The following is a 27,064-nucleotide window of genomic DNA, read 5'->3' on the forward strand; positions in this document are numbered from 1 at the left end:
ATGTGGATGGTGGATGAGGGTGACATCATATCTCCTCAGCCTAGTGGGGAGGGTAAAAGCACGAAGCTGGCTGTGAGAAGCCTTCATTTTCTCCCTCCAATAACTCAAAGTGTGATCTGATGAGCATCACTACGTCTGGTGTCTCTTGGCAGTGCCACAAGCTCTGATTGCTGACCTACCTTTAACCTTTAGCCAGCTGTGACACTGACTCATTTTCTTCTCCAGCTTCAAGTGACATCACTCGATCTTCCTCCAAGGGCTGGTAGTGGGTAGCCAACAAAGGTAATATCGACACAACATGGGTGTTATTTGACGTGACCACTGCTCTGCCCTGGAAGAGCAGCTCATGTGTGTGAACGCCCCTCCGCAGCCCTTTTCAAAATGTTTGCACAGGGACAGCCATAAACCATGCTGTATTGACCCAAAGATGCAATCCAAGTTGTTTGAGTCTAGGCCTTATCTACATCATATTATCAGGACTCAGAGCCCAGATGCACCCCAGGAAGGGAGGGGACTGCGCGCGCGAGAGAGGGAAAGGCTTCGTCCCTTCTCTCCTGGCGCGGGGAGGGGACTGCGGGCAGAGCTGGGTAATGATTTGTCATTTCAAGGGCTGGGATGTCTCTTCGCGGAGGAAACCTTGGCCATGATTGACAGCGGGGCCGTTTTCGCCTCTTCCCTTGCTGTTGACAAGTAATAATGAAGCTTTGTCAGTCCATCATGGACATGGATATGCCCGATTATGTCGACTCCTTGGATTCCTCTTATACCATGCTGGAATTTGAAAACCTGCGAGTGCTTCCGAATAACACTGGTGAGATTTCTGTTCACTTCCTCTTGAATAACCTCTACTACCCTTGTCAAAAAGCTGAATGCCTAGAAAAGGCAGATAGGAGGTGCGGGGCAAAGGGTGGAAGGGGTAATATTTAAGCAGCTGGCCTGTCAACTGCTGTTGCGTCTGCAGTTACATTTGGGCTGAAATGGGACCCCTTCCCTTAAGGATCGTATTTTGAGTTATTCCTTCCCTTACTGTGCTAAGTCTCATGTTTGGAAGAGCCTACAAGGCATAGCAAATGTTGGTGCAACTCCTGATGGAACATCATAAGTTTGTCCCCATGTATGACTTACGAGAGATGCTGGTGTTAATATTTCATCATTAAAAAATTATGTTCCGTTCCCCTCTATGACCGAAGTTCAAATTTAATCCTTGGAAAAGACATCATCTCTATTGTTACAACAGACCGTGTGTCCGATTTTACTTGTTAGTAGGTACATAGGTTGAGAAACAATATCCAAATGAATATTTATCTTACACGCTTGCTACCAAGATTGTCCAAAAGTCTTTACAATGCACGCAGAAACTGCCTGTGAGACCTAAGTTTTTTCGTACGAACACTTCCGCTTTGTTCACAGAAATAGAGCGTACTGCACGGCATTTGGGATTTGAACAGTGAAAAATAGTCTGACTTAAAGGAAGTACTATTCTGTGATATTAACTGTTCATTGACTGAAAAAGGCTGTATTAGTCACAAAACACAGCTTATCATGTAGCTGAATAAGATTCCAATGTTAGCAATGCCTTTGGAGCATTTTGGCAACATTTCATTTAATTTGTTAAGAATCTTAGTGAAATTAAGAAGGGCTTTTCATTGTCTTGCGTTTACTCATTAATTGTTTCATCAAAAGAAATCAGGGTTTCAGAATAGCTTTTGCCCACAACGTAAAATAATTAGACTTATTAACAAAACGTAAAATGATCAGACTTGCTAGTCTGGGACATGGAGGATGTCAGTAGGCAAGTAAAGTTAAAAGGCCCAGAGAAATTTGAATTTAAAACCAACTTCAAAAAAAGTTCTGACTGTCCTAAGCAAAGGATTTTCAATTATTTTTGCCAGATAGAGTGGATCTTATTTCTTATTACTTTTGCCGAAAGGTTTCCATCCGCTGTCCTACTCCAGAAATGTTATTCAACACAGATGTTTCTCCTTGTCTCTGAGCAGCAAGATACTTTTTGCTTTTTACTATGGTACAAATTTTCTCAAAATTCACTATATTTTTGCCAGTTAAAGTACTAAAATCTTTTGGGGGCTCTTTACATTGTTTCATTCAGTGGAACTGACAGGTTCAGTTTTTCTGAAGTTTACCTAGATCAGTATTGGGTTATTTGCCTAGCTGTTAATGAGTAACCAGTTCTCTCAGGAACTAGCTGTTTTGAAATTAGCTTGTTTGTCTTGGGTAAGTGTCCTCTTCTACAGTTTGTAAAAATAACTTCAAAAAAGAGCTGAAATGTCCATGCACGGAAATATTCTACTAATCAACTGAGTTCAGTTCCCGCATACACCCTGAAAGGAGAGTTCACACAGATACTCTATAGTTCCAGAAATGTTTTTAAAAATTGTCAAAATCAAGAAATAAGCTCATTTTAGGTAAAGTTTGTGAAAATATAAAGTATTGTTTTAAACTATGTATTTCTCAGTGTGTAACACTGTTCTTTATCTCCTTTATTGAATCTAACAGCAGTGCTGTGTGTGAACACAAACGGGATGGAGTACAATGTGTATTTTAATGGAATTAGGACTGATTCCTACATCCTGAGCAATTTTTTTAGTGAAAAATGGAATATTTTCAAATAAGAATGCTTTTTTAAAATGAATTATTTCCTTCTTTTGGATATGTTTTCATGAAAATTTTGGGTTGATTAATGGTGTGGAGAAATTTTCGTGATAAGCTTTCCGTTTCAGAAAGCTGTTATAGTTTTGAGTTACGCTTTAATATATATTTTGGATTCTCCACCTTTAAGTAGCGCATAATTTGCCAAATATTTTGAGATTAATTCAAAAAAAAAAAAAAGGATAGAACGCATTATGGGGGTGGAGGAGGAGTACAAAAAGTTGTCTGTTTCAAAGAAAGAATGGCAAAAGGAAATGAATGAAAATCAAGGCTAATCCTGCCTTTCCTTTACAAAATACATGTTGTAGCTGCAGAAATGTATTTGGTGCAAACCAGTTTCCTGTATTTTAGCTGCCATTAAAAGGCGTATTCTCACCTCGTTTTTATGTGCTGTTAATACCTGTTTCCTCACACTCTCGTCAGCGTTGTCATTTTGCTCAGTACCTTGCACGGACTCTCGGGCTGCGGCAGCGGACACCTCCTCCCGCGGCAGTGCTTGTTTCGCTGTCCCAGCCTGCCAGCACGGTGCTGAGCCCTGGGGCACCAGCGTGACACTGGGGAACCCCATTCCCAGCCCAGCTGCAGCCTGGCCCCGCAGCCCGTGAAAAAGCCATCAGGGATATTTTGCCAGGCAGAGGGTAGAGAGCCCGGCTGAGCCACAAGCGCACGCGCCTGTGATGAGCTCTGACCTTTCTGGTTGTTCTGGCCCACACTTGGCCCAGCTCTTGGTGTTAGCCCTGCTCTGGCTCAGTATTTGCATGCCCACATTTTGCAACGGTGGTTTTGGGCAGCTAGTTTGAGTGTGCATGTGTGCCCTCAAACTGCATTTACCTGCTCTTTGCATTCTGGCCCCACATGTGTGATTCAGCATATGGGATACGTCTCTATTAGCTGCAAAGTGTGCGTGCCAGAGCCAAGACCGGCTTCGGTTTCTAGACATGTAAAAGCTAAAGCCATTTTGGAAATCATTGCAAGGTTATTGTCCTACAGAAAAGTGTGTTTAGAAGAGATAGGGAGTGCCTTGAAGAGTTCAGAGTCAGCAAAATAATGGAAAGGAAAAGTGGCAGAGAGGTTTGCAGGGACCATGCCAAGCTCCAGCTCTGAGTGGAAGCCAGATACCATTTGCCAGCAGCATGAGACCACCCTCACTGTCATTTCTTGTAACTGTAAGACTTGACATCTTCATTTCAGCCCTGATTTAGTAATGATTTACATAACATGGGCAGTACGTAACAAAAATTGGTATGCATTCTGGCTGCGAGCTTGATGGCCCCCAAAAGCTGCTGAAGCTGCTGGGGTAATCTCCTCATTACTAGGCAGGCTGTCCTTTTCGACTGAAATCCAGATTTTTCTGCCCCTGCATATCCCACTGACTGTCCTAGTGAGGACTCTGGCCACAATGGCAGGTCTTCAGCTCAGTCTAGCACCCGTGCGAGATCGAGATGAGTTATGGTCTGGGCTTGTATGCCAGCAGCTACACCCCTTCAGGAGAAGTTTCAGAGCTATTGTGTTGGCCTGGATCAGGAACTGCTTGTTTTTACTGTAGCAATGAATATCTATAATCGATACACATCTCTGAGCAGCTCTCACTGGGGTGGTGAGGACAGTTGGGAATTTGTTTCTGTTGCTGAGAGCCGGCTGGACTTGGACCACATCCAGCTCACGAGCCCATCTCAGCGCAGCGCTGAGCACAGAGTTAAATGAAGCTCAGCTCAGCTTTGAGCAGGTTGGTAGCGCGTGTCCAGCAGGGCTGAAGTAGATGGTCTCCGTTTCTCAGCTGATTTCACAAGCAGGGAAGTGCGCTGGGAGCGAGTCTGGCATTCCTTTACCTTTTGTAGCAGATAGAAGTCCAGGAGAAACCCAGACATTCCCCAGATCTTGGGTAGGGTTGAAAGCCACACCAAAACATTCTTCCTGCACACATGGTATTTGTTGTGCATTTGCTCTCCTCTGTGCTATTTTGCATTTGGAACTCATCATTAGTCAATAACCTGGTTTTATAAATAGCGTTATTAATTAAAATTAACCATTACAATTAACAGGTGCATACTGGCTGGGGACTTTCCTTTTCTTTCTATTTTTTACTTTCCAGTCAACTCCATCCCCATTGAAAAAGACACATGACTACGTACCAGGAGCTAGACTTTTAGGTATATACACTCCCAGTCTGCCCTAATGTATACCTACCCAGCTGAATTGCAGTCTGTGGGCTTGTTCGTGTTTTCACAAGTACAAGTGAGGGTAAAATTTAGCTCAAAATTTAACTTCCATGGGCCCTCACATGTTCAGAGCATGGAAGGACCTGGGTCCTTCCTGAAGCAAAACTGGATTTAGGGCCAGATTATGAATTTCTTCCTCTCATTAGCAAGCGGTTCCTTGTACGTCCTACTGACATAAGGAGGAAAAAGTCTTCTCTGATGAGTAAATGCTTTCCAGCATCAGGGGATGTTTTGCAATCTGAACTCAGCTAAGGAATGAGGAGTCCATTGGAGACCAAATTGTATAATTTTGGCTTGATTCCTCTGAAGTCAGTAGAGAAAGCATGGGTGGAGTGGGGAGAAAAATTGGCTTTCTTATCTTTATTTCTGTTGTGCAATTTTTTTAATGGAATCCAGCACACTCGGAGCATTTGTTTATGATCACACACTCGTTCAAAAAACAACAAATGGACAGACTAACTGATATATAAATATTTAACGGTAAGTGCAGTTATGCTGGAAAGAGTATTCTAGTACTGCTCATTCTGTACTTAATTATCAAGCATTATAAGACTAAGAAAATCAGTGTAAATCACCGTTAAGCAGCTCAGACATAGACCAGGTTTCCTGCTGACAAAGGTCAGATCTGGGAGCATCTCATGTGGGTTTGGGAAGAGAGAAATTTCTGTCATTATGACCTAAGAAAGATTCAAGTGCTCCATCTCACTACAATCTACTTATTTATTCATCCCTGTATTAGAAGGTGGCATTTAGATTAAAACATTTTGGGGGCGCAACGGGAGGAAAACTGACTTTCATGTTTGTACAGCATGAATCACAGTCGGTCCTGACCTTGTCCATTAGCCAGTATAAAAAAATAAGCGGTTAATATTAAAAATAAAAACTGACAAATTACTAGAGTTATTAACGACGTTAAAGAAAATGTAAATATCTTTTCGTCCCAAAACAATTATGGAAAAAAAATCACTTTAAAGACTTTTTTCCTTAAAGCACAAACATGTAAGTTTTTCAGAGTTCATATAATGTTAAAGATTCATTCGCTCGCTAAAAATACCTAGTTCTTGAAAAGCTAAAGCTGTTTCAGCTTTTTCTTTTTTTTGGCTCTTGATTACAATTTTTATTGCATAGCAAATATTCTCACTACAAATTTTTGATGTGTATTCATATACAAAAATAGCGTTCTCTCCCTCTCTTGCTCTGCATACATACATGTTGTGCGAGGATGATCCAAAGCTATTTTTATGCATTATGCTTTAGAAAACCTTCTCTTGACCGTCCACCTTAGGGCCCTTCCTTTCATGCCAGTTCCTCCCCTGTGAGAAACCTTCTCTAAGGTTTCCTCGTTGCTCCATACAACAGCAGCGGGGTTTTGCTTGGTCCTGTCTGATTTTCCTGCGGGGTGGGATGCTGCTTGTCCCAGAAATTTTGCCCAGGTCACTGTAGCATGAGGTTGGCTCCTCTGGAGCGAAAGGCATGCTCCCAAAGGAACAACAATTTCATAAACCCGTCCTGCCGCGAGTGCCCAGGTCTGGACAGACTACGCACACATTCCACCTCCAAGCAAGATGTAAACAGTGTCATCTGGGTCTTTTCAAGTGTCTCGTTTTTTTTTCCAAGCTATGCCTCAAATTAGGAGGATTAAGAGGGCAGCAAGTCTGGTGGTTAAGGGAGAACTTTAAAGGTGGATTTTCAGCAGTGTATACACACGGCCCTGGCCTGGCAGGGGCAGAGCTATTCCTGCCCCAAATGAGCGAGTGCAAACAGAGGCCATGACAGAGGGCATTCATATGACCTAATTTTAGGTGCCTAATTTAGAAGGTAGATCTTTCTGCACCCCTCCGAAACCAGTAGAAAGCAACAGGCCTCTTCAGAGGGCAATTCAGAGAATGACCTAGACATAGGAGAACTAAGCCGACCTTTGTGAGAGCTACTACCCTCTCTTCTATCTGCCGCGGAGCTCAGAGCATCAGCCTGTTATCACTGAGTAGTTCATCCTTCCTGTCTCTGTTGTCTCCCCGCTGCCTTCTAATTATTGAGGCTAATGATGTCCTTTCCACTGTCTTCTGTGGGCTGGTGCTTTGAAGCATGTTCTTCAGATATGTGACTGGGGAGGTTGCTCTCTGCCCCTTAAAAGTATATATCTCACATCTGGACATCTGGACAAGGTTTCTCTGCACACAGCACAAAAAGTAGTAGGAATTGTTCAATTCTCATGAACGCACTGAGGTTATGTGCATTGAAATGTTTCAGTTCACTGAGGCAATGCAAAACACCAAAGGTGAGAGAGTTGCTCTCAGCTGAGGATGAGAAGGGCATGACTGGCAGTCTGGAGGCTTTGTGAACAACAGATACCACGTGTGCACGGGTGCTTGGGTGTGCAGGGCAGGCTCAGTGCATGGCCTGCGATTTGCTACCAGGTGATTCTGGTTTCTCTCTCGGGGAGGTCTAAGGGGCTCTGTGCTCTGCCTGCAGAGGCCATCGCAACTGAGTCAACGAACACCAACCTGCTCACCAATGGCATCGGCTCCCTCTGCTCCATTTGCGGGGATCGGGCAACTGGCAAGCACTACGGAGCATCCAGCTGTGATGGGTGCAAGGGCTTCTTCAGGAGGAGCGTCCGCAAGAACCACGTCTATTCCTGCAGGTACTGACCACTGCTATTATAAATTTGTACAGTTTATTGGCATTGTACATGACTTGGGGTGGAGATCAGGACTTACAATGGGGCGCCCAGATGATGAATTAACATGATGTGAGCGCTAACATAACACTGCAACTTAGCTTCTGACCTGTAGAGAGGGAACTAAGGAGCAAGGGGCTCCTAGCTTGCCTTAGACCTTGACACCTTTTGTGACACTGAGCAATCCAGTTCATGAGTTCCTTGTCACTATTTTACCCATGACACCCACAAGAAACTTATAGATTCAAGGGTTGACATGTGCCTAAAATGTAGGTATATCTTCTAGGTGTGGAGGGACACTGCTACCTCCTCACAATCTAGTAAGGGAATGCCAAAGTGGAGAAAGACCAAAGATCCAGAGATTTCTTTTCAAATGAGACCTTTCCTGCTTTTTCCAGTAATATCTGACATGAAAGCAACAGTCTTCAAGAGCATATCATGTCTGAAACCTTCATCTCCACCACAGCTTCTCCATTTTTACTGCCAAACATATTAAAATACATACACTGACGTGTCACTGGCTACTTTACAATTGCCCCAAGAACCTACCATGGACCAGTAATGGTTCAGGTCCACATATACACAGGTATACATTTGAGTGATTTTTTTTGCCAGGAGGAGGCTATAAATTATACAGCAGCTATCTTGGTTGATCTTTGAAAATGGTGTTTATTTTAAAGCAGGAGGAAAAAGATAAAATAAAGTGGAAGCCCTTCGTTTCTAATTGAAACCTGGAAGTTCCCTTTTTGTTCCAAAGTTTTTCCTCCTTTAAGGACGTTCCAAATTTTTGCACCACGAGTCACCCTGTTTGTTCAAAATGCTCCTGGGCTACTCATCACTCCCGAACACACCAGCCACGACAGACGCTCTGGTTGATAGCACTGCCCTCCCTCATGATGATCATCCCAGGCACTGTATGATCCCAGCAGGAGGAGGAAATAGCTACTACTGATTTTTTTTTTTTAAATTCCTCCTGGGAGCATGGTCGTTGCCCTTCCCCAGGAATCCATGAATTACTGTGAGGTATTTGGCAGTTCAGGGAAGGGCTAGAGAGCCAAAGCCAAGCAGATGGCAAATACTCCGCTGTCTTTGAATCCTTATTTGGTGAGCAGTGCTGTTTTTAGCACAACTTGGAGCTCTGTTGTTTATCGCAGACATGAATTCCTTGGAAAGTCTTAGAGGCTTTGTACCTTTGGCTTCAGACCAGCCCTTGAAACTGCTTCAGCTTTTACAACCTGATGATGGTCCCTGAGCAACCTGCACTGTCTCTTCTCTCTGTGCCAGATTCCTGTTCCCTTGCTTTACCCGCTGCAGTGAAGGCTGCCAAGCCTACATAGGCCAGCTCTTGTGGCACATACGGTTTCTCAAATCCACCATGGAAATGAAGAGGAATTAGGAGTCTATATGCCTCCAAACAATGCTGAATGAGCTAGAGGCACAGAAGAGCTTGTGGGACATAGTGTAATGCATGTCCCAACATGTCCCCCAGCTCAGCATACCCAACAGCTGGCTGAAAGGGGGAGATGGAGTTCATGTCCTGCCAGGCATCAGGACACCTTGAGTCGGAGTCACGCTTTCACAGCCAAAAGCCTCATAGTCCTCGCAGGGTGAGTGGTCTCAGCCACGCTTCCAGCTAGCATAAGCCCAGCAGTGGTGGAGGTGAGGAATCAGGCCAAGCCAACGTTTGATATGATCCCTTTCTGACAACCCCTTTGGCTCTTTCCCAGGTTCACACACTGAATAACACGATGAAGAGTGGGATTGCATTTGGGGCTGCCCAGGGTTACCAAGTAAGGCTGATTGCTCCATGTTTCTTCCATCTCCTCCCAGGTTCAGCCGACAGTGTGTGATAGACAAAGACAAGAGGAACCAGTGCCGATACTGCAGGCTGAAGAAATGCTTCAGGGCTGGCATGAAGAAAGAAGGTAGGTGCAACTGGACGTCAGGACCCGGTATCATTTCAAACTGTCTGCTACTCCCACTGTGGCAGAGGATGGTGGAGAGCAAAGAGGGCCCTGACATCAGGACACTCAGGTCACAGTGAGAGATTTCTTGTTCTCACAAGAAAACCCTGTTTCCCATCTCAGTGGATGGAAATTTCAGCTGGAGCCCTGAGCCAGTATTCACTCAGACTAGATTATTTTGGGAGGGGCTGCTCTCTTTGGGATATTTTTATACTGGGAAAGGGATGGGCTTCTTCAGGGAACATTTCAGAGCATCTAAAGCCAGATTTTACCTCTGAATTGCCTGTGGAAAGCATTTCTCAACAAGCTGAATCTATAGATGGTCTTCACCATGCCAAAGTTACTCTTGATAAGTTACTCTTGGTATTCTTTTTGTATCTTTTCTTAAATAGACATTTAGATCCTTTGTTTCTCTATCACCTGTTTGTGGAAGTGGTCACACAGGGCACCTTTCATGCCCCATGAAGTGGGAGGGAAGCTGATAAACCATGCAACACAGGGCATGTGTGTGGCTCCCGGGCAGAGTAATGGAGTCACTGCCTGGCCTTGGCATCTCGCTCCCACTCTCAGGTGCAGTTTTGTTTATTTAGCCTGTAAGTGCTTCACAACAGAAATTTTCTTGCTATGTACCTAACTGGGCAGTTCCTAATCTCAGCTGTAACAATCTCAGCTAGGATCTGCCCTCATAAATCTCATAAACACTAACAGTTGACTACTGCAGCATGATGTTTGGTGATTGCCTTGGCAGATGCTCCTCTAACTTGCTGCAAACCCTCGAGTGAGGTACAGGCAAAACATGATGCCCTGGGGACTGAGACCTGTTTCTCCATGGTGTAGGACACTTAGGCAGGGCTCCTGAGGGCAACTGGATTCCGTGTCCATCCTAGCTGTGTCCTGCTGAGTCTGGACCTGCATCAGAGTCAAGCCCTTGAGCATTACTGTCATTGTGGTGGCAGCATGATTATAGAGTGACTATTAGTGCCAGTACAGGTGGGTCAGTCAAATACTAGCTGGTGCTTTTTGTTGCATTTCACACTATTTCCATGTTAAGAGACACAGGCGGACTGTGATGAGACGCCTGGGGTCTGGTGGTCATTGGAAGATCATCCTTGCAGGACACTAGAGGAAACACTAAATGTTACATGTTCCTAATGCTAGATGAGAAACAAACACATCCCTAAACATACGTCTTAACTTCCTAGAGCCACTTTTCCTAGGAAAATATGGTGCCTATTACAGCATTTCTGGTCACTGATCATTCAGTGTTTTCATGGTGGGAGAACATCGATGATACTGTTTTACTTACTGCAAGTTCTTTGGGCAGAGACGTATTTTGTACTCCAAGTCTGCACAGTTCCTAGCAAATTGGGGGTCCAACCCATAACAGAGGGGATGTCCTCTTTAACTGCAAGTAGTAGGTGATAGTCACAATACTCTTCGCACCTCATTTATGCTGATTTCCAAATCCCTGACAGCTAGGGGTCGAGTGATCTGGAAAGGAACTTAGAAGTGAGTATCCATGCCACAGGATTAAACATCCCTCACCATAAGAGGTGAAATCATGGTTCCACTGGAGCTACGGGGAAATTTGTCACCAATTTCTGGTAATTCATAAGATTGCACTGATGATGAAAAGAACTTCTTTCCAAACTTCTGACCATATCTGTGTTCTCCATTTCCTGGAGAACACAGATATCCTGCAATATGACATAAATAAAGGCAGCAAAAAATGCCTGATGGCTTAGTTTAGAGGAAATAAGTAACTATGGAAGCTGGGGTGGGGTGAAGGAAAGAGGAAAAAAGGTAATCCTTAAAATAATAAAGACCAAACCAAAGCTGAATGTCAGGATCTAGCCAATTTGACATGGAGATGAAGTCAGTCATTGATGTAGCAATTTCCACAGCTTGGAAATGGTGAAATCTGGTTATCAGCTCCATTCTTTGAGGTGAAGCATGATTTTTTTAATTGGTTTTATGGTAAAAGTTATAAACCCTTGGCTTCTTCATTCATTATCGATTGCAGCTCCATAGAAGATGACTCATTTCAGGTTCCACATAGTCACATTCTTTGAAACTTTTTTATGAGTGCACAGTCAGGTTGTGTGCTAGCAAACTGCTCGTGTGTTTGGAAAGACAGATTTTAAAGCACCTTGAGCAACCACTTTACAGAACTGAGCTGAAAAGAGCTGTGTGCACAGCCTGTGTGCAGAACTGTGAAAGAAATTTTCTTGCACAACTGTGTGCACACAAAGAACACAGTTATTTGCTTTAGGGTGGTTCTAGATTAATATTAAACAGTACTGTGAAGCGTTAGGGAAGAAGAGAAACCCTGTCTCAGGACAGAGCATTATTAGAAACATATAAAGGTTTGTGCATTATTTTCTGGTAGCATGCACTGATTTATGTCAAGGACCAGAGCCATGATGCTCGGCTCGGTTGTGTCCAGCTGTGACGGCACCAGCACGCAGTGGTTTGACACGCTCTGCCTTTGGCACACCGTTTTTCAGGCAGCCCATATAAAAACAATCAGAGTTTCCAGGGTGTGGTAATAACGTTGTTTACTCATAGAAGAGGGGAAGAAACTGGAAACGATCGTTATTGCGGCTGGTGTCTGCTGATACACCTGGGGTGGGACGGCTGGGGTCCTGTCACTCCCATGGCAGAAGCTGCTCCAGTCACCACCACCCTCTGCCTAAGGGCTTCGCGTGCAATAGGGGGAAATCCACCAGTCCCCAAATGTTCCCCTCTGGGCAAAACTAGCTGACAAGCTGGAATTTTTGAACCAGAGGGATTTTTTTCCCCCAATCTTCCTGTGTTGTAAGATGTGATGTGATGAATTTGGATCTTTCTTTCTTTCTCTCTCTCTCTCTCTTTTTTTTTTTTTTTTTTTTTTTTTTTCTTTTTTCCTGTTGGAAACAACTCTAATGTGCAAGAGATTTTGAGAAGCAATGTATTATCTAGCCTTGTAGAATGGCATTTTCTGCCCTAGGGGAAGCGGTGCAGCAGCAGGGCCATGAGTCCCAGCGCAGTTAATTTGGTGGGTGCAGGGCAGCCAAGCTGCGGGTCCTGCGGGTCTGAGTGGAGGCTGTCGTGGAAGGTGTCACCAGCTTCCTTTACCTTTCCTTGTTGGTATGGTCGAGACTTTAATCCTGCTTTCCAAAAGGACCCAGGAGTGTCCTGCATGGGAGCTGGATGCCTCCAGAGAGGATATTTGGCACAGGAACCTCTGAATTGGTCAGCCACATTGCAAAGGGATCCAGGTCCCATCAGCACCAGTAAGAGCAAGGAAGGGCCAAAACTTGAGGCTTGTGGAAAATCCACTCTCTAGGTTTCTTAGAAATTAGCTCACTAATTAATAATTCACTTTATGAATGACAAGTAAACAGGCATTGCGGTTGGGATGAGGCGAGGTAAAGGATTGCTTGGCTACTTTCTTGTCTCCTGAGGTGCTGTTATGATCTGGATTAAAGATTTTGGTCACTGCAGTATTAATGGAGAAGCAGTACACCAGATATTTAAACATCCAAAGAAAACAGTAGGATACTACTTTTAGCATCTTGCTGGGATCATATTTAACCTTGAATATATTAGTAGGGCATGCTTTTTCAGATGAGCCAGATCACCAAATCCCATTGAGCTGAACATCTAATAACCTTGGAGTCTTTTGAAATGCCCAGTGTTACACCGTCAGTTTACTAGTGAAAAAAAAGAAAGGTTAATGTTTAACCTCTCATCCCCGCTAAAGTAATTTATGAGCGTTCATGAACACCTTTAGTTTTATGCAGAAATAAAAAGAATTATTGTACCACCTACTGCCACATCATAGTAGGAGGATTTGAGGCTGGCTTTATTTATTTTTGTTAAATTGGACAGGTTTATAGAACTGTTTTGTCAGGATGTCTATCCTGTGTCCTACTTATAGTCTTCACATCTCTGCTGCCAGCTTTGGAAAGACTGGGGTCCCAGGTCATTGCAATGACAGATGGAAAAGTTAAAGGATCTTTGCTACAATATCAGAGACAGCTTGGGGGAAAAAAATATTCTTTGCAATTATTCAGACCCATCTACTCAGCCCATGCAGCAGAAAGGGTGACCAACAGCTTGTTTAGCAATACGATCCCAAACCCATCAGCATTAAATGAGGATGTTTATCAGCATGGAGCCATTAACTCACTGGCCAAAGAGGGTTTTAACCTGTGTAGTTACCGTGGAAAGTTACTGGTTTGCTGCAGTCCACTTCCAATCAATGCCTGTGCCCTCATTTATTGGCTTCCCCGGAGGTTCCTTGTCACATGCTCTGTGCCTATGTGGCAAGGTGGCAAGGACAAATTGTTTGGGAAACATGGGTTTGTTGCAATTCCACAAACACGCGGCTGTTTGCTCAAGAGCCCCCGCGGGTGCCCTGCAGCCCGCCAGCCTCCCGGCACGTTTAGCGCGCCCCAAGGCAGCAACGCCCAGCTTTGCTCCAGAGACCCGAAAACTCGACCGCTGGCTTCTCTGCGTCAGACGGAGAACGTGTTTATTTTCTCATTTGCCTCCCACAGTCAGGAATGAACTCCCTGCTGCTTCCCGCCCCCCGGGGCAAGGTCGTGCTGTTTCTCCCCATCCCGTTTCTCCGGGAAAAGCCCCGGCGGTGCCTTTTGGCCGGCAGCTTCGCCGCGAGCTGCTCCGCTGACATCTTCTCCCGCAGCAGCCGTTTCCAAGCCGGACAACGCGCTGCGCGGCTCCGGGCCTCTCCGGCTCAGCCCTCGCAGCCGGCACTGAGCAGAAAATGCCACAAGCAACCTCGGGGAAACGGCTGGGAGCAGCGGGCAGCGGTGGGGATTGAGCCCTTCCCACAAGTTTGCCTAATTCCCGTGACGGCGACGCTCACGGTTGAACCACTGTGCCCTCACCGCAAACGGCCTCTCCCTTACTTTTTTACGAGCCCAATAAATACAGCCATATAATTACCACATAGCAATAGATTAATTTTGCGGCAGGTAAAACATTAACTCCCTTTTGTATCTTATTCCTCAGCATCTTGGGTACTTTCAGTGATAACGCCAAAATCACCTTGAGAAAGTCGACCGGTACCATCCACTTACACTTGGAGGTTGACCTTATCAGCACATGAGGGAAGCGCTGAAATACGGGCCATAAAAGCGACTCGAAAGGAAAAGGGAACAAGGCTCCTTAAAGGCATCCGGGCTTCGGGGACTAGCAATAAGTCTGCCAGGTTTTGTAGGTCCCCTGTAAAATAAGATGCGTAGCTTGGTTAGTAAGGCAAAATTGTTATCTTTTCTTGTAAATGAGACAGAGGTGCTGGAGGGATGCTAACGCAGGCCTAGCAGAGCCTCTCGGGGCTTGTGGTTGCTTCTCTTTAACCCAATGCCCAGTAGCAGTGTGGACATGAAACACGGTCTGCTAGCCACTGCGGGTGGATACACAAGGCGGTGGTGTTGCAGACTTGCTTTCGTTCGAGCAGTTTTGAGGAGGAACCAGGTCCTAAGCTGTAGTCCCTCAACTACTTTTCACGTGACTAGTGCCGTATAAATAATTTATACAGTGATTTTGCTGGGGGAAAAATTTCTTAGGGGTCCTGGGTTTGCTCGCTATCTGGTGTAAGAGAATCCTGGTCCTTGAATGATGTTACTGAAGGCAAGAACGGGGCAAAACTTGTTGTGTGCCTTGACTTCAGCAAGGCTTTTGACACTGTCTCCCACAACATCCTCCTAGATAAGCTCAGGAAGTGTGGGTTAGACGAGTAGACAGTGAGGTGGATTGAGAACTGGCTGAAAGGCAGAGCTCAGAGAGTTGTCATCGGTGGCACGGAGTCTAGTTGGAGGCCTGTGGCTAGTGGAGTCCCCCAGGGCTCAGTACTGGGTCCCATCCTGTTCAACTTACTCATCAATGACCTGGATGAGGGGACAGGGTGCCTGCTCAGCAAGTTTGCCGATGATACCAAACTAGGAGGAGAGGCTGGTACACCAGAGGGCCATGCTACCATTCAGAGAGAGCTGGACAGGCTGGAGAGTTGGGCAGAGAGGAACCTCCTGAGGTTCAGCAAGGGCAAGTGCAGGGTCCTGCACCTAGGGAAAAGTAACCCTAGGCACCAGTACAAGCTGGGGGCTGACCTTCTGGAGAGCAGCTCTGCAGAGAAAGACCTGGGAGTGCTGGTGGACGACAAGTTGACCATAAGCCAGCAATGTGCCCTTGTGGCCAGGGTGGCCAGTGGTCTCCTGGGCTGCATTAGGAAGACTGTTGCCAGCAGGTCAAAGGAGGTGATCCTGCCCCTCTACTCAGCACTGGGGAGGCCTTATCTTGAGTACTGTGTCCAGTTCTGGGCTCCCCACTACAAGAGTGACATGGAGCTACTGAAGAGAGTCCAGCGTAGGGCTACGAAGATGATCCGAGGGCTGGAGCACCTGCCCTGTGAGGAACGGCTGTGAGAGCTGGGCCTCTTCAGCCTGGAGAAGACTGAGGGGGGATCTTATCAATGTGGATAAGTACCTGAAGGGAGGGTGTCAAGGGGATGGGGACAAACTCTTTTCAGTTGTCCCGTGTGACAGGACAAGAGGGAACGGGCAGAAATTGAACCACAGGAAGTTCTGCCTGAACGTGAGGGGGAATTTCTTCCCGGTGAGAGTGACAGAGCACTGGACCAGGTTGCCCAGAGAGGTTGTGGAGTCTCCTTCTCTGGAGATCTTCAAGCCCCGCCTGGATGCAACCCTGTCTAACATGCTCTAGGTGACCCTGTTGAGCAGGGAGGTTGGACTAGATGATCTCCAGAGGTCCCTGCCAACCTTGCTGATTCTATGATTCTATGAAAGCCATGCTTTGGAGAGTCTATTTTTCTCTTATTTATATCTGTGTAATAGCTGTAGCCTGAAAAGGCTCTTGTGCTGTGTAGGAGAGTGTTGCATCTTGTAAAACAGATACAGTTCCTTGCAGCTGTCACACAGTACTGCTAGGAGTCATTCAATTGCTTGGAGCTGCAAAATCAAAAATGGCTTTGATGGGACCACCCTATCCCCCAGGCTGAGCACCCGCCAGCCAAGACAGCACGCCCTGTTCGGGACTGAGCCGGCCGGGATTTAACTGCAAGGCTGCACCCCAAATCCCTGAAAACAAATACTATGCTTCTGTTGATAACAGAATATTGATTTTTTTCACCAGCTGCCTGTTTTCTGCCCTTTCACTTTGTTGGCCTCCCATCAGAGGCAGGGAACAGATAAGTGGTTTGATCTGAGCCCCCCAAAAAAAAAAAAAAAAAAAAAAAAAAAAAAAAAAAACAAATCCAGGTTCCCAAAGCCTGTGAGAAATGATACTTGGCCTTCAGAAGCCACTCACCCTCACACAGCAAGAGGCACCACTTGGAGACACTGTTCACAGGATGAGGACAGCCCAGCAGACGTGAAAGCAGTGGTCACCCGTGGTGTCAGCACCATCACCTTTCACACAGGCTCACCGGGGAGAAGGTACCGAGGAGACACCAGCTTTATCACCATGATCATGAATTTGGTCAGAGAAATGTGCCCTGTCCAAAGACAGATATCTGCTTTGAAGCAAGGCATGGTGGTGTTAGGAAAAGTCTCTAAACGTGGATGGCTAAATAGTTCAGGTTTTGCTGAATCTGCAAAAGTAGTGCTTGCTGGAGTCCTGGTGGCTGCCTGGGGAGGGCAGCCAGGGGACAGCCCGGCACTCCGGCAAGACAGGAGCTGGCTCTGCAGCAGCGCCCAGTTCTGCTGACCTGCAGATCTGGTGACAAACTGTCCTTTTTTGCAACAAAAGCCTGCTCTGTGGCATCCAAGGAGTTAAAGCACAGAGCAAGTAGCACTTTGACAGCTAAGTCTGAGTCATCCCTCTAAATAAAACCAAAAGGAGTCTGGAATTATAGTACAAAGAAGCGGAGATGTACCATATTATCACCACATGCTAAATCTTTCTACTCCCTCAGCATTAAGGAGCTGACAGCTGAATTTCTGAGCTGTACGTAGCCAAGACGTATGAGTTGTCAGGAAAATGTGGAGCCTATGTTCAAGTTCCTTCCTTCAGCTGCATCTGGGGTTGTTCTCCACTGGGCTGAGGTCTCAGCAGAACACTAGGGTTCAGGAGGCACACTAACACTGAAAACAAGGTTCTTCTAAGACCAAATTCTGCTTTTTGATTTGCTTCTGTTTTGCTTGGTTGCAGCAGTAGAGCCTGTTCTGTTCTCAGAGTCTGTTTTGCAAAAATAATCTGCTTAAATGCAATAAATCTGTTACGTTCAACATGCAGGAGCCACTGAGTATGAGGCTAGATATGGTTTGTGCTTCAAGGAAAAGGATGGTGAAAGGGGTGGAATGGACCTCAAAAAATCAGCTGTTTTCCTGATTCACCATGACAGGACTGTACCTCTCTGTTTGCAAAAACCCTATGGCTGATCTTCCCTGTTCAGTGGTCACTAGTACATCTGTGGATCCATGGCAGACCTCAGGCTTATTGATATCGTCCTAATTTCATGCCATCAAATGGAGATTTCATCCTAGTCACCTCTGTGTTAGGTGAAAGCTCAGTATGGTTGTGAGCAGACCCTATTTGCTCAATGGGGAAGCTTTTGCTGGCGTCTTAGCACTTCTCTGAATACTTGACACCTTATGTTCTGTGAATGATTTTCCTTGCTTAAGTGAATTTATAGTGTGTCCAAAGGCACTTTATATCACTGTTTCTAAACAAGATACTTTGAAACAAATTTGCAGTAAAGATTTCCATAGGCTTCCAACAGAAAAAAAATCCCTCCTAAATTTATTTATTTCCTTAATTATCTATCAATGTCATCTTCTAAGTTTTGGGCTCATTGATTAGGACTGATCTAAAAAAGTCAGCAGCATGATGAACAAGGCTGAAGGAAAGGTTTGAAGGAGGCCAGTGAATTTAAGCCTCCTTTCTTCTGAGTTTCTTTAATGAAATGTGTCTGCCTGCCCCTTCTCAGTGGTAGTGATGTGCCCATGGAGAACATTATCTAGGATGTCTCAGTGATGCTTTGAGGCTGCTTTGAGGTGGAGTTGGGGAATGGCTTTTCCAATGATGCCGTAACAGGAGACTGGTCCTACAGAGCAGATATTCTGCCATACTTGGAGTGAGGGGTCAATGAGGAGATGACAAAAATGGAGGAGAGGACAACACTCTGACAGTGTTGTGTGCCCTTCCAGGCCTAAGTAAAAGAGGCCAATGCTTACATGACCAAGCTCCCTCCAAGCTGTTGCATTAAGCCTCCCTGGAATCAGCTAACCTCCTGCAGAGGACACATTTCCCAAGGCAGACTGCAGTACCTCCCTCTTCTGCTCCTGTCCTTGGCCTTCTCATTCCCATTTTCCTGTCCTAAGGACCCATTTACTCTCATTAAAGCCCCATCCACTGTTTGGGGACCTCAGCAGAGAACGTGGAATTACAGGTGTTCACATGAGGTTGCCGATTTTCAGTTAACCATTTCAGAGGTGGAATGCTGAAAACACATCCCTATTGACTTAGAAAACGCGTAGCCGATTGCTTCTCTCTGATAGCAAACAGTAACTAACAGTTGTTACTAGTTATATGGGAAATTTGCATCTAACGCAACTGCTGCTCGCTCTCATTTTAGCTGTGCAGAATGAACGTGACAGGATCAGCATTCGCAGAAGCAGCTACGAGGACAACGGCTCGCTGTCAATCAATGTCCTCACTCAGGCTGAAGCCATGGCACAGCAGGTAGGAGATGCATGAACAACCTTCTAAAAGACTCTATATGTCCTTCAGCTTTTCCATGTAGGGTTATGAGCTCAACTAAACCAACCAGGGCTGGATGTCTTCTGCCCTTGGATGGCTCTGGCACAAAACCTGGCACTGGGAAGAAGATACACTAAAGATATCCAAAAGCAGACAGTAAAAGTCCTTGGCCCTTTATCAAGACAACTTGTCCTGCAAGGCACAGCTGCAGGCATTTGAGAAACAAAATTAAAGTTCTGAGAACCCAGGATGTTAAAGATCCCAGGCCCCTTCTGCAGCAAGCCTAAATTGTTGCTTCCTCCCTGAAGAGTCTCCACATTTCATGCAGGGTAACAATTTTAGTATGTGTCGGGGGAAGCTAATAAAATTGTTAGGCTTAAGCTAATGCTGATGCCTTTCTTACTTGCTTGTTTTTGTTCGTAAATATTAGCCTGCAAGTTGTTTAAATTCCTATGCAGATATACTCTTTCCACTGAGACATATTGTTCAGATTTTTGTATTACATACAACAATTCTTCTGCTTCTTGAAAAATTTACTACGTTTTAACCCCCTTCCCCCCACGCCCTCCCCCCCCCCCCCCCCAGCTCTTTAGGGGTCAAAATACGTGTTTTGTATCCCAGATGGCTGCTGGGGGGAAAGGAAGAACGCATGCCATGCATTTTGCTGGTTTAAATTATTGCCAAGAAGCTAAGATCTAGCGCTGGTGTCTACTGCTAGGAGAGGGAATAGGAACAAAACCACCTCCTTGCCCTGGCAAGGGAGCTGGAGAAGGAGGAGAGGATGGAGGGGAGTCTGTTGGGACGGAGCACCACCTCGTGGAGGTTTGTGGATGTCCTAGCCATCGGACAGCACGCACCGCTGAGCAAGTACCCGCTCAACTGCAACCTCAAACACTGTATCAGAGACCGGATGAGATTAATACCTTTGAAGGGTCCTTATGTCATTAACAAACTTACTACCGAGGGAGAATATGTTTAAGCATGTTTGATGGGATGTTTTGGATGACACAACGCCACCGATCTGGCCTGAAGGCAACCTGCTTGTTTTTCTTTCAGTATTCGTCGCTGAGTCCCACGCACAGCGCAGACATTGCAATGAAGAAGGTCGCAACCATCAATGATGTGTGCGAGTCCATGAAACAGCAGCTTCTGGTCTTGGTGGAGTGGGCAAAATACATCCCAGCGTTCTGCGAGCTCCCGCTTGACGACCAGGTAACCCGCCAACGCCTCTCCCTCCAACCCACCCCTCCAATACAAGTTCCTAGATGTGCTTTTAACGGGGGAGTTTGAGGCTGATATATATAAATCACCTTATGCAGTGCAACAGCTCCTAGCAGGAGAGGAAGAGTGATAAAGGACAGGGAGTCGACTGAGCATGATCCCACCAGCAGAACTCCAAAAAAATGAAGTTGATCACTCCAGCACGCACAAGGACATAGTCAAAATAAAATAAATAAATAAATAAATAAGGACTGTTTTTTCCTCTTATCGATGCCTGAGAGTTGAATATAAAAGCCATTTATTTCCTGAGAACCAAAGGAGCCCAGTCCTCCTTGCTCTTTCAGCTGAAAACAACTTCTTTTTTCATTTGTCATGAAAACAGCACTTCTGAAAAGTGAAGTCAAGATACACTAATAATTTCTAGCTCTTAATAGCGCTTTATCTGCAGATCTGACATATCTAAACACAAGCTGACTTCGGCTTAATCTAAACAGCAATAGCTCACTGTTGCTGGCTTTAAAATGTAATATCTTTTCTTTCTTCTGTGCCATCTCCAGGTTGCCTTGCTCCGAGCCCACGCAGGGGAACATCTGCTCCTTGGGGTAGCCAAGCGGTCGATACCATATACTGATTTTCTATTATTAGGTAAAGTAGTGAAATTCCCTCTTGCTTTTTCATTTGCACACACAAGCCATTGCCAAGTATTCTGTCTACCTTAAATCCCCTCTGCACTCACCCTGCCAAGGAGCAGTTCACTGTTTCTCCGCTGACTGTGTATAAATCGTTGCCAGACTCAGAGAAAGCCATGTTGTTGTCACGGATAAAATGGACACAGTCTGCACATCTGGCTCGAAACTAAGTGCTTGGGAAGGTCTCTGGAGAAGAGTAAAAAGGAACTGGCAAATTCAGTGTGACTTTTAAAACTGTTCCCTCACTGATTTGAAATTGTGGGTGAAAAAAAAATACTATATTTGAATGGGATCTCAAACCGTGTAGCCTTGTTTTTGTAACTGAGATTGCCAGGACACAGGTAATGCAGAATTTGGATTCTGATGCTTAAAAACGTAGCAGGCTGGTCTATTAAAAATTATAGTGCAAATAGGTATTTTCTTTTCATGTAGCCTTTTGCCACCAAAAACACAGGCGTGATTATTCTTGGAAAAATGAGAAGAAATACTGACCTTGACAGCTACACATTCAAGCAAAAGAAGGAGAGAGAACTTTGTCAAAAAAAATAGAAAAAAAATTTTAAAAAATTAAAAAAAAACCCATGCTGAAAACTAAATAGCAGTAAGCAATGCTTGCAGATGCTAGGTATAGCAGAGAGTAAATCAGTAGAGCATATGGACCAGGATTTGCATATGGTGTGGTTGCACCCACATATGTAGACTAGAAAATTAAGGCCCTAACACTCTAATTAGATATTTGCCTGTCAATCCTGATTTTGAGTAAGAAATTGCATGCTGGAGATCTGCAGCACATGGCACAATGACTGTCAAATACATGTCTCTGGGTGACTTCTGACTGGCTAATGAACCATGTCCACAGAGCGAGAGCAAACATCTGATGCTGAATTTCTCTCATCTCCCAGGGAACGACTTCATCATCCCAATGCACTGCCCAGAACTGGAGATTGCTCGTGTGGCCACCAGAATCTTGGACGAATTGGTGAAGCCCTTGAGAGACATCCAGATAGACGACAATGAGTACGCTTGCCTTAAAGCCATCATTTTCTTTGATCCGGGTAAGCTTCCTTCCTACTTACGAAGGCAAGCACAGGCTTTGAAAAGGAGTTACTGTGTTACAAAAGGATAAGGGAAATGGGGCAACAGGCAGAGAAGTAGACCTCTTCCTCTCCCTCCAGTGGCTGCATTTCTAGAAACAAGGCCAGATCAGATTCACACCAAGGTGGGCGATGTGTTCGGCAGAGCAAAGGAAGGCCCTTGACCAGCATTTTTGGCTCTTGCTTGAAGCATGAGCTCTCTACATAGATTCGCAGCACGGATGGCAGCTTGGCGCAGCGAGTTACAGCATCTCCTCCCTTCATGGCAGAGCATGAGGTCTGGGAAGAGTAATACCTGTCATGGCATTTCTGGAAAATGCTGCTCTTGTTGGTCCTCAGCTACTTTATTTCTGCTTGAAAAGCACAGTTGCAAGGAAGGTGGCAGAGGTACTGGGGCAAGGAGAGGGAGAGACGCAGGCATACTACGAATCCCAGGGCGGCTGAGACATCTCTGATAACCAGGACAAATCCCTCAGCAGCAGTTCTGCATTTCACCCTGTCTCCTGCTGTAGTCAGCAAGATTTAGCAGTGCAGTAAGGACATGTTGGAAGTGACCTATTCCTCCTGTTCCTGAATGCGTCTTTATTATTCAGCAAGTGCTAACTCCAGCCAGACCGACATGCAAATTTAGCAGAACCTAGAGGGGTTTTGCTGCTTCTGTAACTTGGCTTCAGGAAAGCCCATCAGGCTGAAATGAAGGAGATGATAGCTATTAAGAACATGCATGCCTGTACTGAATTATGCATGAGAAGTGAGTCAACCGAGCAGTGGTATGAAGCATCCATCAGGGTTCAGAAAGGAACATTAAAAACCACAGAGAGCTGGATTGTGCGGGGTACTGAGTACTCAGAAACACCAAGGTTGCTTGTTAATGGATCTTGCTGGCACTCAGAAGAGCCTTGGGAAATAGATAGAAGCAAACAAAAACTTGTCCTGAAACTTATTTCTACCAGTGCAAGTTTCTTTCCTGTCCTTCTGTTTCTGCGTGATCCCCTCTGGTACAGCACTGAAGTCCCTTTAATGTACATTTCCCTGTAGCTTGGAGAAGAGAATGGGTAAAAAGTCTAAGCCCAGAATAATGCCCTTTTGTCTTTGCCGTGTATTATCACAGAGAAATTATAGTATCTTCCATTAATTAGCTTTTGCTATGTTGTTTGATTTGAAATCAAGATATAGGAGTTTTATTATGAACATTATGAACTTTGGCTACCCACAGAGCTTACTGTAAACCCATATAAGGATCAGGTATGTTATCAAGTTGTTTAGCTTGACAAATTATCTTCTCAGCTGATCAGTGTCTGGGTGAAGTTTTAAGTCATCGCAAATGCAAGGTGGTGTGATTTCATCTGAAAGGAAAAACTGCAAACCTCTATGAAGGTGAATTTCTTCCACACTAAAAATGGGGCATACCCATGGAGTCACACACTGACATGCAGAAACTTGTTAACCATTTATCTAATCTCTTGGCATGATGATCCCTAAAATGTGCTGCTTGTGAACTCTTTGTCGACTATGAAGGTGACTGTTTAATGAGCCAGAAATCTCAATTTTAGATAGCAGGAAAGGCAGGAGTGGAGAGCTATAAATCCTGGCACTACACCTTATCCTTCTGCTAAGAAAGGAGATAGAAAAGTTGGAGAAGTCAAAGAGAAGAGAAGCAGTGGAAGAAGTTGTGTAGTTTGCCAGGTGGGAAGGAAAGACAGTGGCTGAGCAAGAATGGGTGAGGTCTAGGGATTCAGTCAGACATCAGTGAGGTCCTGGAAAGAAACAGGTTTAAGAGCTGTTGCTTGAGTACACATTTACTTGATCAAGATAAAATGGACCAGTGATCCATGAAAATCAGATCAATCACAGGTCAAACACAGGAAATCAAGACAACAGTCGAAGGCTACAGCCATTGTATTTGCAACACTGTGGTGAAGTAAAGATTTCTGGATGAAGCTGTACCCATGCTGTTCTTGTAGACAAGACTGAAGGAGCTGTAGGAAGCTGCTTATCCAGGAGACATTAGTGGTGTGGAGCAGGTGCTGGCAAATGAGCCAGAAAGATGGTCTTCCATCCTGAGGGATGCAACGTAAGTAAATATGTCAGTGGTTTGCTTTTCAGAAGCACTAAACCTGCATGGATTTAGTGGGAGTAGTTAGGACTCAGAGGGGAAAAATTCCAGATCATTTACTTAGACAGTAAATAAGGTTCAGGTTCAAAATCCTTCCTCTTTGCTAAGGGCAGTAGCCAGGCATACCAGTCTGAAGCAAGCTCTTATTTTCTTACTATTTCCTGTCACATAGTCTATTCTACATCAGAAAGGAAACAGTGGCAGCCCAACGTTAACCTGTCAAATAAACTTAGAGACATTGAGAGATCACGGTCAAAGGGTCATTAACGCTTCTTCCTTTTCCCTTTACAGAGCCCTACTAACAGAATAACACCTTTCAGTTAAAGGCACCAGCAATTAACTTAATTTCTTCCTCTCCCAGACTGCAAAGGCCTGAGTGAGCCCGGGAAGGTGAAGAACATGCGATTCCAGGTCCAAGTCAACCTGGAGGACTACATCAACGATCGCCAGTACGACTCACGAGGCCGGTTCAGCGACATCCTCCTCCTCCTGCCACCACTTCAGAGCATCACCTGGCAGATGATAGAGCAGGTCCAGTTCGTGAAGCTCTTTGGAGTGGCGCGGATTGACAGCTTGCTGCAGGAAATGCTGCTGGGAGGTACAAACCGTGCTGAGAAAGAACGGCAAAATTGTTTCATTTTGAAGCCATTACAGGGCTTCATGCCTGGGTTTGTGGTCCTTTTCTGGAGGAAATGGGAGACATATGGCAGAGAAAACAAAACATAGGCCTGGGAGGAGGGAAGTGAAAGCTCAGGTTGAACAGTGGCTCACGTGTGGGTCCATCTCACTGCAGTCCCATCCCCTCTCCGTTCTCGAGCAGCCCACCTCTGAAAGCCTGCCCCAGGGACAGTTTTATTGGAACACGTACCCCCGATGGTGCTTCTCACCAGCTGAGGACTTGATTTTCAGGCAACAAACCAAACTGATGCAGTTTGCAAGGCAACCCCTCATTTTTGTTAGCAACATGCAAAAATTGTAACTATATGGGAAACCCAGGTAATGGCAGTAACTGGGACACACACCTACACAACAAACAGTGCTATCAGTTGTTACCTGAAACTCCAGCCATACGGGGTGGTTTATCCTTCAACTGTGGCTGAGAGCAGAGGACAGCAGGAGCATGAAGGAAGCAAAGATGAGCCAAGCAATTAACCCTGCTCACAGACAAGTTTCCCATACTCCCTTAAAAGAGAAGCTTCATACAGTTCATCTGACTTCTTGGTAACTGTGCAAAAAATGATGTCTTTTCCATCTTCTACTGCAGGAACTACCATCGATCTCCAGTACCAAGCAGGACCTCCCAACCTCAGCCTGGACCCTCTGCCGGGACACGTTCTTCCAAGCAGTATGAGTTCTGTGATTCACGCTGCTCCAGACCGTACGTCTCCATTTTTACACAGTGGCAGCACCAGTGAACGGTCTAGATAGAAAAGGCGGTTAAGAAGAAGAATTTTAGGTTTATTTATATATTTAAGCATTACACTTGAACCAGAGTTCATATTCCCCCCTTGCAGATTTCCATTACTGTGAAATCTGGAAATAGGCTTCCAAAAATAAGCCGAGATTTTCACACAATAGCATAACCCTGAAGCTCGGACTTTTGAGATGCTACCAAACATCACAAGTAAAAAAGCATCAGGAATGTTGTCAGTACATTTCTACAAGCACAGATAGCACTAGGAAATACCACAGAGGAATGCACACAGCTGTTAGTGGCAAGAGTTTTGATGTAAAGCATCTCGGTTAGTGTGAACCAGAACACAATATGGTGATGACCTGAATGCAAGACCATCGTCAACCACTCTGGGCATTGCTGCTAGGGAAAGGCTTTATGCAAAGGCACTTATCTGCTGTAATAGCAAACAGACTGTGCTACTCCGGAAAAAAAAAAAAAAAAAGAAAAAAAAGAAAAAAAAAGAAGGAGAACAAGAGCTGCAATATAACAGCCTCTGCCGTGTAATCGTAATGTCTTCCACATACACACAGTCTCCTTCGGCCGGTTAGGATCACATACCTCTCGTAGCAGCTTTTTCCAAAGTCATCTTGCAGCAAGGGAACCTAAGGAGATGCTGACCAGGAAACATTTCTGGTTCTGGAAATGAAGTATAGTGGCCAACAGGTTGAGCAGGTTTAGCTCAGTTGGCTAGAGCATGGTGCTGCTAATGCCAAGGTCGTGGGATCAGTCCCTGTGTGGGGCTGTGCGGAGGGCTGGACTAGATGATCTCCAGAGGTCCCTTCCAACCTTAGCGTTCTACGATTCTATGAAGCTCTCTTCTGGCTAGAAGAGAAGGGATTGAAAAGCAGCTGGGGGGAAAACATTTCCCAAATGCAAAATACCAGAGGGATCTGGCACGTGCTTAACTGTGCACCCTGTGCCTCATCACAAGCCAGGAAGGAAGCAAAGACCTGGGTTGTGGAAGCAACCCGCCCCCAACCAACCCCAAGCGCCTGCTCTTGGTCCCTACGACAGTTTGCTTATTTTATTTGGACCCTGCTCTATTGAGCAGCATCCATGCGCATTTTAATTCTTGGTTTCTTTTCTCTCCCACAGCATCTCCTGAAACATCCCTTCCGTCTCCTTCTACAAGCACAGGCAGTGAAGACTATAAACTAGGCCCTAGCGCAGGACCTGCCACCGTAGCGCAGATCTTGCCTCAGACAGTTGTACCAAAGCAGGAAATTTTATAG

General features: G+C 45.3%; 1 protein-coding gene across 1 annotated transcript; it reads left to right on the plus strand.

Annotated features, from left to right (window-relative positions):
- Window positions 1–696: 696 nt before the first annotated feature.
- Window positions 697–27,064, plus strand: LOC134146173 (hepatocyte nuclear factor 4-beta-like). Its single transcript, XM_062586408.1, has 11 exons — window positions 697–811; window positions 4,391–4,393; window positions 7,359–7,530; window positions 9,397–9,491; window positions 19,132–19,238; window positions 20,313–20,468; window positions 21,035–21,122; window positions 22,069–22,221; window positions 24,738–24,974; window positions 25,641–25,754; window positions 26,928–27,064. The coding sequence occupies exons 1-11, from the start codon at window positions 697–699 to the stop codon at window positions 27,062–27,064; spliced, it is 1,377 nt and encodes a 458-aa protein (XP_062442392.1).

The sequence above is a fragment of the Rhea pennata genome, chromosome 13 (assembly GCF_028389875.1).
Source record: "Rhea pennata isolate bPtePen1 chromosome 13, bPtePen1.pri, whole genome shotgun sequence".
NCBI classification, from domain to species: Eukaryota; Metazoa; Chordata; class Aves; order Rheiformes; family Rheidae; genus Rhea; species Rhea pennata.